At 30.8% G+C, this 13758-nt stretch overlaps 1 protein-coding gene and 1 long non-coding RNA gene across 4 annotated transcripts in view; both read left to right on the forward strand.

Moving 5' to 3' along the window:
* The window catches only part of LOC143242597 (uncharacterized), a 31647-nt gene extending 25889 nt beyond the window's left edge, over nt 1-5758 (forward strand). Inside the window, exons 6-7 of the long non-coding RNA XR_013022984.1 lie at nt 2913-3021; nt 4438-5758. This is a non-coding gene — a long non-coding RNA (uncharacterized LOC143242597). The remainder of the gene's footprint in view (nt 1-2912; nt 3022-4437) is intronic.
* The window catches only part of LOC143242598 (RNA polymerase II-associated factor 1 homolog), a 31633-nt gene continuing 20832 nt past the window's right edge, over nt 2958-13758 (forward strand). For 2 of the 3 annotated variants that reach the window (XM_076486069.1, XM_076486068.1), the window contains exons 1-2: nt 9549-9575; nt 12350-12455. In XM_076486069.1, coding sequence (XP_076342184.1) covers nt 12396-12455 — 60 coding nt within the window. In that variant the 5' untranslated portion in view covers nt 9549-9575; nt 12350-12395. Of the gene's footprint in view, nt 4559-9092; nt 9185-9473; nt 9576-12349; nt 12456-13758 lie in introns of those variants that run through there. The other variant, XM_076486067.1, reaches the window with a different exon arrangement.

A 13758-nucleotide genomic window follows, 5' to 3' on the forward strand; every position in this document is an offset into this window, starting at 1 on the left:
TTAAGGCGTTCGACTCGTAATTCGAGGGTCGCGGGTTCGAATCTCGGTTGCACCAAACATGCTCGCTCTCCCAGCCATGAGGGCGTTATAAGGTGGCGGTTAATCCCACTATTCGTTGGTAAAAGAGTAGCCCAAGAGTTGGTTGCAGGTGGTGATAACTAGCTGCCTTCCCTGTAGTATAACACTGCTAAATTAGGGACGGCTAGCGCAGATAGCCCTCGAGTAGCTTTGCGCGAAATTCAAAAACAAAAACAAACTTATATATGCTTTATACTCACGGTCAACATTATTGATTAATTTGAATATTTTCACCCAAATTAACACAAAAGACTAGAAACCATGTCTAAAAAATTATGAAAAACATGTAAACAGAAGTAACTTCGAACTTCTGTTATAAAATAGCTGTGTTTGTTTGTCTTGAAGCGAAGAGATACAACACTTTTATTCATGTTCACATAATTCAGTAACCCATAACATACTTTGGGGGGAAGAGGAACTCAAACTGTACTTCATTTCAGTTAGTGTTAATACCAATCATGGCCGAGCGCGTAAGGCGTGCGACTCGTAATCCGAGGGTCGCGGGTTCGCGCCCGCGTCGCGCTAAACATGCTCGCCCTCCCAGCCGTGGGGTGTATAATGTGACGGTCAATCCCACTATTCGTTGGTAAAAGAGTAGCCCAAGAGTTGGCGGTGGGTGGTGATGGCTAGCTGCCTTCCCTCTAGTCTTACACTGCTAAATTAGGGACGGCTAGCACAGATAGCCCTCGAGTAGCTTTGTGCGAAATTCCCAAACAAACAAACAGTTAATACCAATACCAGCCCACTTTAGAATACATTTTTCTCAAGTGGGTTTTTCCTCATCATGAATCAGTACAACGATTTCTTGCTGGTTTCATTTCCATAAATTTTCTTTCTAGTATACAGTATTACATTGGAAATGGCCCCTATCAAGAACTCGTACAACCCAAATTAAAAGGACATTTGTATTAGTTTTATATTATGATTTTATTTCCTACAGATACAATTGTATCGCTTTAGCCTCTCAATCGTAATTAACAGAAGCAGTGACTGAGGGTTTTCGGTTGGAAACAAGTTGTGTAAAGGAACTGCTGTATTATTTCGTTTCTGGATATAATAGTACAGGTTTTTCACATTTTAAGAGATAAAATAAATTTTTCATACATTTGGGTTGGGTTTTGACAGCAAATATAATAATTTTTTAATGTTAATTCCATTATAATATCTTACTTCTCTTTTATAAGACGAAATATCAATATTTTTAGGTTTCTTGTTCTTCACTACCTTCCGAAATTCTTTTCTCTATGTTTAACGTTGCTAAGATACTCTTTTGTATAATCAGTATTGACGTCATTACTTGCAAGTTATTGTTGAATTCTACTTAGTGGATGTCCAATCACAGTCGTAGAAAATATGCAGGAAACAATACATATATGTTATTCATTTTTTTAATGAGTGTTTTCCCACAAGACATTAAAAGAAAAATTGGATAAATATTAACAAAGAATTGGGAGTTCGAATCCACCCGTTACATAACATGCTCGCTCTTTCATCCTTACTAGTGTGTATTCTTTCATTCAAAAGGACGTTATAAAGTCGGTAAATCCCATTTTAGCCGCTCAAGAGTACGAGCCAAGTACCTTAAGCACCAAGATATACCAGGTCGCTACGTACTAAAGAAAATTAGTGGCGCAGGTATACGAGTTTTATGTAGAATTTTGGAGAAGTTAGAGGCAATGAAAAGAATTGTAGATTATGGGAAATGGAAGCAGTAGTCAGAGGGTGAATAATTTATTAATATGAAAGGGATATATCATATGACAGTGACTTTCAGGATGATAGAAAGAGTGCTATTAGTATTAGAGTAAAAATAATGAATTTACTTGTTATGAACCTATTATGTTGACAAACAAATTTCAGAATTTGGATTCTGCATATGAACTGTTGGAGAAAATGAAAACAAAAGGATCAGAGAAGGATATGGAAGTTGTAGGTGATTTATCAACAAGATATATGGTTAGAATAATCTGTTGGTAAATGAGGACAAAATAATTAGATTATGCTGTGTGGGAGAACAGGTGGAGAATATAACCAAGAATTAACTGTGTAAATGAAGTTATAAGTAGGTTACTAGGGTTAAATGTTAGGTTTAGGTTTTAGTAAGTAAACTGTAAGGATGAGCAGACCGACTGGACTTGTATCGATCAAGTTCATCGGAAGAAGGGAGCTTTAGGAATGGGTGGTTTACATTTAAATACTGTAGCAGCTGGCTTGTTTTCTAAGACTATTAACACAGCTATAAGGGAGGTTTTAAACTAAAACTAAACAGTGGTGAGGGCCAGAGAAAACTTAACACAAAAAGAATAAGAGGAAATAAAAAATTTAGCGTGGTAAGTTAGTACAGAAGTAGTAGAAAAGGATAGACTTGATTGTTACTGTTGTAATGCTAGGAGTATAAGAGAAAAAGTATATGATTTTGAAGCACTGGTATTGGAAATAAATTTGGAAAAATTAGTTTTTCAAAGGAGATGTTTGTAAATGATGTCCATAAATTTACAGAAAACAAATTCATTAGGAATTTTAAGTAATTTTTTTAAATTTTAATTTTAAGTTGAAAATTGGTAGAAACTTTCAAAAGTTTGAGTTTACTAGGAATTGATCAGACATAACTGTTCTCATCTTTGTTCACAACAAATTATTTTGTGAACATCATTTCATTTTTATTGAACTTTTTTGCTACTGTGTTGTCTTAATGGATTACACTGACTATGTTACTAGTTTTCATTCTTCTTCATGGTTTTCCTTTGTCTGTAAAGAAACAATGTGTGGATGATGCTTTCACTGAAGCTGCATTTTTCCAGAATCTAAAGAGAGAAACATCTTTTCCTTCACAGGGCCTGGAGATCAGAGTCAGTTAAAGACAGTGTGGCAATATCCATCCTTTCCTGCAAGAGTGATGTTATTTTGGAAATAGTTCTGTCTAAAATGAAGATCTATATATATGTACACATCCAAACCTTTTTTAATTACTTCAAAAGAATATTGAGACTGTAAGTCTTCTGATATGGTATGCTTAAGCAGCTTAAACAATTCTTAATCTTTATTTACTTCTGAATATTCTAAAGTAAATGCGACAGAAAGGATATAAAGCAGGTATGGTTAAGTGTTATCAACTGAGAATTAGTACACTCTCTTATTAGGTATATTATAATGTATATAAATGTGATGTAACATTTTATAAAGTGATACATAATACAGATATAAATATTGTAAAATATATTTTAAATTTTAATCTCCAATAAGTACCTATTGTACCTATAAGTCATAAAATAAAAGGTTTTGTTCCAAAATATGATAGTTGCATGTAGATTGCACAGGGTATATCCCAATAGGCAATGGGTATATCTAGTGTAAAGTGTAACATTAATTTGCACTTTGATGGATTTTCATTCTGCCTCATTGATTTTCAAGTAAAGACCATGAGGACCCTTTTACTGTGGCCTGTATAACACATTCCCAATGCTGTGTTTTTTAGTGGAGTTTATCAACCATGTACAGTGTGACATTCCTAGCCACACTATACATGTAGCACTTCTGTGAGCCAGTTCAGATTCTGGACTGTGCTTATTTCCACTCTTTCTAGCAACTCTTTATAAACAGAGAGTGTATCTTGATACCAACAATGTGTGGTCTTCCACAAGTATGTCTGTGTACTATTCCATTGTATACAATGCCTCATGCTATTGGTTCATTTTGAGTGCTTCCTGAAGGGGATTTATTTATATAAGTAAATTTTGCTTTTGTGATCCTTTCACTGTTTCAACACTGGATTATAGTTGTATGTGAATAGAATTTAACATTTCAACATTTTCATGGACTGAAATGTATTTCTTATAGATACTTCCTTTCACACCTCCCATGCTTCTTTTAGTGCATCATTTCTTGCTCTTATAATGATGGTTGAATACAGAGGGAGTGAACTGTGCTATTAATGAGTCACACTATATAGTGGAGGATTTTCAAGTACTTATTAGTATGCAGCAATGTCATGTATAAATATGTGCTTAGGTGAAAGTCTTGAACCTAGTGAGAAGTGAAAACATTTGTATAAAGACATACCTGATTTATGTCCCCTTCTGAATGTAAAGAAAGAACAAGGATAATTTAAGCTGCTTAAGCATACCTTATCAGAACACTTACAGTAAAAATATTCCTTTGAATGAGAAAATTATGTGTCACCAATATAATTTCAGTTTGTGTAAACAAATTCGAAAATGCTAACGTTAAAATGAAATTCCAGTACCTCAAATGTGAAGGCATTTGATGCTCTTTAGTTTAGTATTGTGGAAATATTTTGGGTTTTTTGGCAGTGTAGAAAATAGTTGAGCAAACCTTCACAAAAATAAAAATTTGTTTTAGCTGATGAAAATACATGTCAGTGACGTAGGAGTGGAGTGGAATCAATGTGTCTTTGCACATATGCTGACATTATGAGAAGGTCAACTTGCAGAAAGTGTAGAGAAAACCTGTAAAAGGAATTGTTAGTATCATCTTTAGTGTTGTAAATTTAACATTTTAAAAGTCTTTTATCTTTGGATGGAATGGTTGAATTGTGTTAAATTCAAGTAAATGACTTATTATTTATCACAAATGTGCTTTTGTTAAAATGGTTGTGTATGTTGTTTGAAAAATATTTGTTTTACCTTATTTAATTAGAGGTGTAGTACAGATTTTGTGTGTTGCAATGTATTTATCTTACTGTGGCTTATGTATCATGATATGATAAATATAAAACTATAATAGATCTACCATCTGACATCAAATGCAAGCTTATAGCAGTCTTTTGTCAAAATTTCAGAGATTGCCTGTTGTCACTCAATAAATCTGATGACCATTGATGCAAATGACCCCAAAATAAAACATATTTAACCAAAATTACTACAAATTTAAATATGCAAGATGATATATACAAATACACTTATGATAGTTATCTAATTATGATGTGGCATTAATTTCGTTCTTGAAAGTCAAAAGGCCTCATTTACTTAATTTGACATCAATATATTATACTTTTCTATAACAGAGTTCAAATCAGTTTATTTATAACACTCATAACAAGCTTACACTTAGTTATAATGTTATTTGTAAAAAACTATTCTGAGTATTTGTTGTGCTTATTTCTGTAGCTTAGCATAAAGAAACAACAACATTTAAGGAAATATTAAATATTTTCAAAATTTCTTGTTTTTGCATTTAAATTATTGCAGTTATATTTATTTTAGTATAAAACACAAAATGTTTGACACTCAAAAGAACCTTGTTTTCTACAGTAATAGAGAGTGTGCTAGCCTTGGTTTTATTAGCCCTGACAACTGTGTTTTAATGCTAAACTACCAATATTGTTATAAGGTCTACTAACATAGACCTTATAATTAAATATAAACCCTAAGCTATATTTTGAAATAAAAATCTAATCATTCTGATAAAACTTATTCTTCTTAAATTTTACACAAATCCATGTTTGCTATGGTTGAATAAAACACAACTAAACATGTCATATGTATGATGTATATTTTAGGATAAAAATGTTTAGCTTTGTTCCTTTAGTATTTATCCTTGACCAGCATTACAAGTGAAAGACAAAATTCCATGAAACTGTTATAATTTAATGACAAGTAGTAAACTGAATGATACCTTGGTTAATATTTATTTTAAGTATTAAAAGTTTGTTACCCAGAAAGGTTAAGGTTTTTTTCTTTTGTTTTATGTGTATACATGGTTGTTAAATTGTGTTATATTAGCTGCTATTACAGCAGTTTTATTAGTTGTTGATGTTTTGAATCAGGTATTAATATTTCAAAATTATTATGAAAGACATTCATTAAAATATCTAACATATACTTATAGCCCCATAAAATTAACAATTGAGTGCTAAAACTCACTGTAAAGTCTGTCTTAAGATCTCTTTCACAGTTAAAAGAACAAAAATATATGTATGTATATAAATAAGATCTAGGCTGAATATTTTTATAAAGTGAATTTTTTTTTAATTTCAAAGTTTTCTGATCATAGCTGTCAGTTCTTCTTATATTGCTGTTGCAAATCATATACTAGAAAATTAGTTTCTTGTTTGTGTTATGATATGCCTTAATATTTCATATTAAATCTCAAATAAGTATTAACTTTGTCTTTACTGAAGTAATTTTAACATTTTTAATGTTTGTTAATAGAAGGATGGGGGTAAATGAAGTTAATGCAGTCGATTTTGTATTGGGCTTGTAAATAATATAATGCAAAACTAGTTTCCTGTTTAAGTTATTTTATTATATGCAGCATTGCTGTTATTGTGCAGGAAGTGGCTGGCTTTGTTCTACATTTTCTACCTTAGAGCCTGGACGTATGGCCTCTTGCTTTTTAACTTATTTTCTCAACTTGTTGTGTCTTTGGAAGATTTTGTTCAGCATTTCCAACAGCTTTCTTTTACTTTTTGTTATTCAGATGAGGATCAGATAACTGTAGGGTCATTCCATGTCAAATCATCCAGGGGGCTGGAGGTGACCCCCACAGAATTCCTCGAAAAATTTCACATGTGCTCATTTACCTATATAATGAAATATTGCCAAAGATTAGATCAGTATCTCTAATAGTTTCTGATTTACAGCACTGTAAAATTTAATTATTTTTTTTTTATTTGTGGCGAATTCGTTTTCGGGCAAACTTGGCAACCTAAAGCTGCAACAGTAATGGTGCTAGAAGGCTGAAATGTGCTACACTGACTGAATTAATCTCACAGAATTCAAAAATGGTCTCAAACCAAGTTTATCTCTCTGAGGATTTGCATCGTGAGGCTGTAAACTCACCTGAAAACCAAAAATCATAAAAAACATTGGTTTATTTAAGAAGTCATAGCTCTTAAGACATAATATGATACAAAGCTGAATTTTGTTTACAAATTTCCTATGACATATCAGTTGATAAATCAGCAATTGTTGTAGTTAAAAGTATGTTAGATCTCCTGTAAAAGAATGTAGTTGCATGCAACTTTTACGATTTAACTAAAAATAGCCCTACTTCTGGCCACAGTTTGACCATGTCACCAGTTATTCAGCCTTTTCAGATTTTTACCATATATTCTTACATCCCTGAATATGATCTACAAAAACAATCAGGATGGTGTTCAACCTACTTTTGAGTTATAATTTTTTAAAGTATCCTGTGACCATACGTTGTTTACTTGAAAAAAAACAAACTTCAGTTCAGGTGTGTTACTGGGTGCAGATATATCCATACAATTTTGAAATAATTTATGAATACCATTGAAATATTGTAATCAGCCTTTACCATATATTCTTACATCTCTGAACATTATCTTAAAAAAGTTCAATGTTGTGTAAAATAATAAATTATCAAATTTTAAGTGTCTCTGATATGCACCATTGGGCAAAGAACCACATTCAGGGCATTCAGTTCTTTCTTGACAATCAGGAATCAGTCCTGCAGAATTGTGTAAAGTTTGATCTACTTGAGCACTATGAAAAACACAAAACTGTGGCAGGTATTAGGTCACATCATAGCTTTATTCTACCAACACATTCTATATGAGCAGGTTATCAGATGATGATGTGTACACAGTTGTAACTGTTGGTAGTAGCAGTGAAAGTGATGCTGCAGCAGCTCAAATAGAGTCTAATGATAGCAATGACAATTATCAGCCAGGGAAATATGTGGCATGCTTATACGATCATGAATGGTATATGGGAAACATAAAAGATAGATCCAATGAACATTCCGATGTGTCGGTGTCATTTATGAAGAAATCAAGAAATTAACTGTTCTCATGGCCTGCAAGGTCACATAAAGATGAAAGCTGGATTCCTTTCCAACATATTCTTTGTCTGATAAGTGCACCTACCTTGCATGGCACTAGTGCTCACCACTATGTTCTAAGTCAAAGTGATCTCAACATAATCAAACTCGAATTTTATACTTTTACAACATAAGCAATTAAGAAATAATACATACTATCCAGGAACAAAATTTGTGTTTCATAGTGTAACTATTCAAATGAAGAAGAAAAAATTTTCATCAACATCAAATATAATAATTTAAAGTTTTAAATACAATTTAAATAGTGAATCAAAATCCATTGGTTCCCAATGGGTAAATTGTCATGATTTGATCCATTTATTCATTCTTTTGATGGTATAAATGCTGGACTTGCAGATAAATTTAGTCTCATGGATGAATCTAAAGAATATGAATTTTTTTTACTGCTATATTTGATCAAAGTATAATGAGTCATATTTTGTGAGAAACACATATTATGAGTTTTAGAGATCCTTGAATTCTGAAGAAAGTTAAAGTAACACTCCCTCTACTTCATGAAGTAAGAAATGGAAAGATACAAAGTATTGAGGAAATTTACACTTTTTTTTTGCTTTGTCGATGCTTATTTCTCATTTAAAAAAGCACGTGTCGGTTGATTATTGGAAGAATGACCTCTTGTAGGAACTCCGGTTTTTCCAAAATACATTACTTGAGATTGATTCATGAAGATTCTTAGATATTTGCACTTTGAAATAACAAAAAACCAAATGCAAATGATTGATTAAATTATGGAAATGTCATATATATTGATAATTATTACACAAGTCTGGAATTATGCAACATTCTCTTTGAAAGTAAGACATGCCTCTGAAAAAGGGAGATATTAAGAAGAAAGGAAATATTTTAGCAATTCAATGGAAAGACAAATGTCGTGTTACTTTGCTTACTACAATACATGAAGGTGAAATGAAATACAGTGGAAAGGATGATTACAAAACTAAACAACCAATAACTAAACCTGGTGTGGTTTTAGATTATACTATCAAAATGAGGCTAGTTGAAAAAAGTGACATGCAAATTGGATAAAATGGTTGCCTTTGTAAATGTGTGAAATGGTACAAGAAGCTCTTTTTTCACCTTATTAATATCTCAATTTTGAATTCGTATAACGTGTCTAGAAAATACTGGTGAAAAGCCATGATTTTTATTTTCAGTAGTGATAACCATAACTTTATTATTTTTTTCAGCATCATTAGACCTTGAAGATGAAAAGCTTCTTGAAGAAGACAACCTTGGACCACAAGATTCCAAAGGGTTTGTTTTGTTCATCGACAAACTGGTTTAAGTATCTTTGTTATATAGGTTCATTGGTATATCATGTAAAAAAAAGTAATGTGATAACAACATATTTGCATGTGATACCATCAGTTGCATATTTTCTGATTTTCTTCATTACTACAAGTAATATATGAATTTTTGTTGTTTTAGTAATACTTGACAAAAGTTGAAATTTTGTTTTCTGAAGTTAAGTAAAAGATAAAACTGAATGATTATTGAAGTATAACCTTACTGTTCATTTTCTGAAAGAATTTAGTCAAAGGTATTAAGATAATTTATTGTGTGCCTAGATCACGACATCACAACAAAGCTGTACCTTGGCTGAAGAAAACTGAGTACATTTCTACAGAGTTCAACAGATATGGAGTTTCTAATGACAAAACTGAAACAAAGTAAGTGTATACACGAGTCCTGAAAATGGAGTATATTTACTTGTGCGTAAGAAAAATTAGGGTGTAATATAATGCTTTTGGTATTCTGTTTATATACATTTATATTATTTGTAACTTTGACTGTTGCTTTTCCATGTGTAATGAAATTAATGTCTTTACTTTTTTTGGCATTTTAAAAGTATTAGCTTCTGGTATTATTATTAAATACAAAAGCAAGTTCTGTTACTTCAAGATCATTATTCTGTACATCAGAATGCATGTATAATTACAACTTTCCAACTTAAGTTTCTTCTACAACAGTCAGTTCTTATTTAAAAAGCTAAAGCTTATTTACATACCAGTTAGGTATATGTATTATGTTTCATTATGTTTTTATAAAACTTTGAGCTGTTGTAACATTAACACAGTGTTCCATTTTTTCTCTGATCTTTTTTCACTGGATTCATTAAACAAACGTGTAAGGTAACAGATATTTTCCTTCTTTAGACAGCTGTACTAAATGTTTTACATTACTATTTTCTAAGCTAGTCCTCAATCTGTTTTTAACTACTTAGCTTTTGATATGGGCTAGGTGTACTGCACTTAACTTCTGAGCATTAAAGTAACCAAGAGATTAGTGATGCAATAACTTTTGATAATGTAAGCATATATTCATTAAATTTCATGTACTATTAGTACATTTTACGAGTCTTTTGGAGATAAAAGTTGGAGTTTTTAATTAAGTACTTTTAAAATAAATTTCTCCAGGAACATGTGTAGTCAGTGTTGACTGCTCTGAGTTCAAAGTGAGTTTTATGTTAGTGTTAAAAATACTTTTATGCATCCTAGAATTGTCATATTTGGTTTGCATAATTTGTGAAATCTCATAAATAGGTATGATTTTTTTTTAAAGGAAATCATTATATTTTAGCTGTTAATTTCTCTACCCTAGCTTTAAACTGGGTTGATCAATTTGACCAACCTCATAACCACAATAAAAATCAGGAAATAAATCTAAATTACTTTTTTTCTTTCTTGAGTGACTGCAGGTTGTAACAGGAAACTGTATTTGTTTATCCTAAATATCTTAAAATTAATAACTGTATACACCAATTTATATGTTTTACTGTTTTATTGATATTTGAATCATGTCTTACTAATAATTCTGTCAAATAAGTTTTAAATTATTCCATTAACAAACAGCTCCCATTATACTGGTATCAAATTATTTAATGCATGAGCTGCCTGCTAGCATACCCTGTGTAGAATTTTTATGTTTTTGCTTCATTATCTTACCTAATCTTGCCTGATCTCATAAGTTTCTAATTGTTATACATTTTAGTTACTTTTATAATAATAGTTGAAGAATACTCATGAAAAACAAGAAATATATTACTTACCTGGGTCTTCTCTTTTGGCTGTTGACTGGCATTGCATCAGTATAGTTATTTATGATTTGTTGGTTATTCAACTGTTTATATAAAACCTTACAAATATTTTGTTTGGTATCATCCACATTAGAAATTTAAAAAAAAACTTAGCAATCTATGACCAGCAGCGACCAAGTTCAAAGGTCATAACTGGAAGAGATAATTGTTTGCTTTACTTCTTTAGTTATTGTTCTATATTTTAAGAAAAGTTTCAAAACTTGTCTCTAAATAGTAATAATGTGTGTGTGTGTGTTTAATAGTTTAAATGTTACTGTATAATACAAAATATTAGTCCACTGAAACACAACCAAGAATGGGCCAATTTTATATTATTGGATACGGTAACATGATTGCATCACATTACTAAAAGTCTGCCAAATTTTATCTTATAGCAGTTTTAACATTTATCATCTGATTAATCATTCATAAAATTTAAAAAATGTAATGAAAGTATAGCAGCTTAAAATGTTGAATAGGGCTAACATTTAGGTCATAACAGCATATACATGTATTGTTCAAGCATATATGTCTAACAAGAGCTGCAAGCTGAAAATATGTGCACCCACATGTTAAGGATTATGTATTGAATTGGTTAATGAGCAAACTTGTAAATTTCAACCAAGAAAATTTGTATGTCCTGTACATGCCTTTTGACATGTTTTTAATTTCTGATAATATTCTTGAATCTGATCAGCAAATACACTGAAAAGTCTTCATTGTAAGTAGCTCTGAATGAGACACATAGGTATATATAAACAGTGATTTAATTGGTTGGTATTTCTCTGATCTGTTATGCTCACTTTATGTTCTTGCCTTATGTAGTCTAAAAATATTCAACTTCAAATGTTCTTAGTTGTTAGACAGTATAATTTTTGAAAGTGGTTATACAGTACATAGGACTTAGACTATTTCTTGTATTTGAAATTGAACTGAAATGTTTTACACAGTTTACCATCTTAATGTAACCATTAGAAAAGCATATTCTTGAAATTCAAGTATATTCTTTTTCTTTTGAAGTATGTTTTTTTCCAAACATATTGATTATTAGTTAAATTTAATTAGGTATTATCAGAGTTTTGAGATACCTGTCTTGCAGTTTTTACTTAATTATACTTTTAGTATATGCTACTTCACTGTTTTTTCTTAATATTTAGTTAATTGTCTTTTAACATTTGTGAAAATAGCTATTAAATTAAATTTTACTGTGATTTAAAAAAAACTACATTCTTGAAGAGTTTTCTTATTCTATAATATCTCTAAACATAGGTTTAACTGTAGTTACTGATCAGTCATACAATACACTCATTAGACTCACACTTTACATTTGTATTTCAATTATTGTTTATTTCACCTACCTTTCTGCAGAGTTGGATACAATGTCAAGAAATTGTTCAAAGAAGAAAACCTTTATATGGACAGAGAAAGTCAAATTAATGCTATTAATAAAACTTTTGAAGATGCCCAGAAACCTGTAAGTAGTATAATAACATTTTAGTAACTCTCCTAATACATTAATATATATATATATATATGTGTGTGTGTGTGAAAATAGTCAACAAGCACATAACAGTAAATGTATTTATCCTTCTACTTTTCTGTATGTTGTTAATATCAGTCTGATCTTTTGTCCTGTCTCAATGAGAGTACTTGATAAAATGCAAAGAACCTAGCACAAACTTACTAAATTATATCTCATTTCTGCTTAAATAATGTGGTATAATTTTTATATCTTATTTTTATGGTTTTTACAGGTTGGGAAGTTTTCAAAATTTTGTGAGATGTTGTTTTGAGATAACATTAAAATACCTTATTTAATATTTTTCAATATGTACTCTACATCTGTCCAATTGATTAACATTCACTTATATACTTCTTTTGATACTTTACTAATTGCAGTAGTCATTACTCTTAGCTATAAGTCACAAGAAAAATCAGAAAATTTAACAAAGATCTATTGATGACCTTGAATCTCACCTTTCTAAATGACATCACTATTTGTAATTTTTTACTAACAATATTTGTGGTCAAATTCAGCTTATATTTAACAAATAAAGTTTTTAATAAGTAATAAGTTTATTTCTGTGAATTGTTTGAATACAATGAATTCAAATGTGATAAAAAAATATTCAAAAAAAGCAAGATTTAATCAGTACAAGAAATTAAAACATTTCATAATACTGAAATTACCTAATGACAGTTTTGTCTTTAACTGTTCCATTTGCTTTTTTTGTGCTGGCAGTGACAAAGTGAAAGTATTAGACAGCCTATATAAAATATACAGTCCTCTACCCTATAGGGCAGTGATTAGTTTGTTAATGTTTGGCATCAAATCTGCCAAATAACTTTTCATGATCTTGTTGCTGAGATTTAAGGTTATTTATTGGTTGCTCTTTTAAACAGTTGTTTGCTTTCTGACAGTTCTGAGCTTTCTGTTAGAACAATAGAATGCACACACATCTGATGTAAATCCCAGTAATAGTACACCTTAAAAAAATATCTGGTTCTCATCACCAGCAGAATTTTATCCTTGATCAGAATTCTCATGTTTTCAAGATGGTGGATGATACACAAGTCTTTGGCATGTGTTCCACTGTCCATTGGACACTTGCACTGTGGGAGGCATCCTCTCTCAGGACATAATACATCCTAAAGGTCATTTTCTAACTGTTTGTCTACATTTATTCATATTTTCTCAAGATATTTACAATACTTTAATATACTTTAACTCAATGAGGTTTTTGTGAACTGCTTTGATGTACCTGTTGTTAAATTGC

Source organism: Tachypleus tridentatus, unplaced genomic scaffold (assembly GCF_004210375.1).
Source record: "Tachypleus tridentatus isolate NWPU-2018 unplaced genomic scaffold, ASM421037v1 Hic_cluster_2, whole genome shotgun sequence".
NCBI classification, from domain to species: domain Eukaryota; kingdom Metazoa; phylum Arthropoda; class Merostomata; order Xiphosura; family Limulidae; genus Tachypleus; species Tachypleus tridentatus.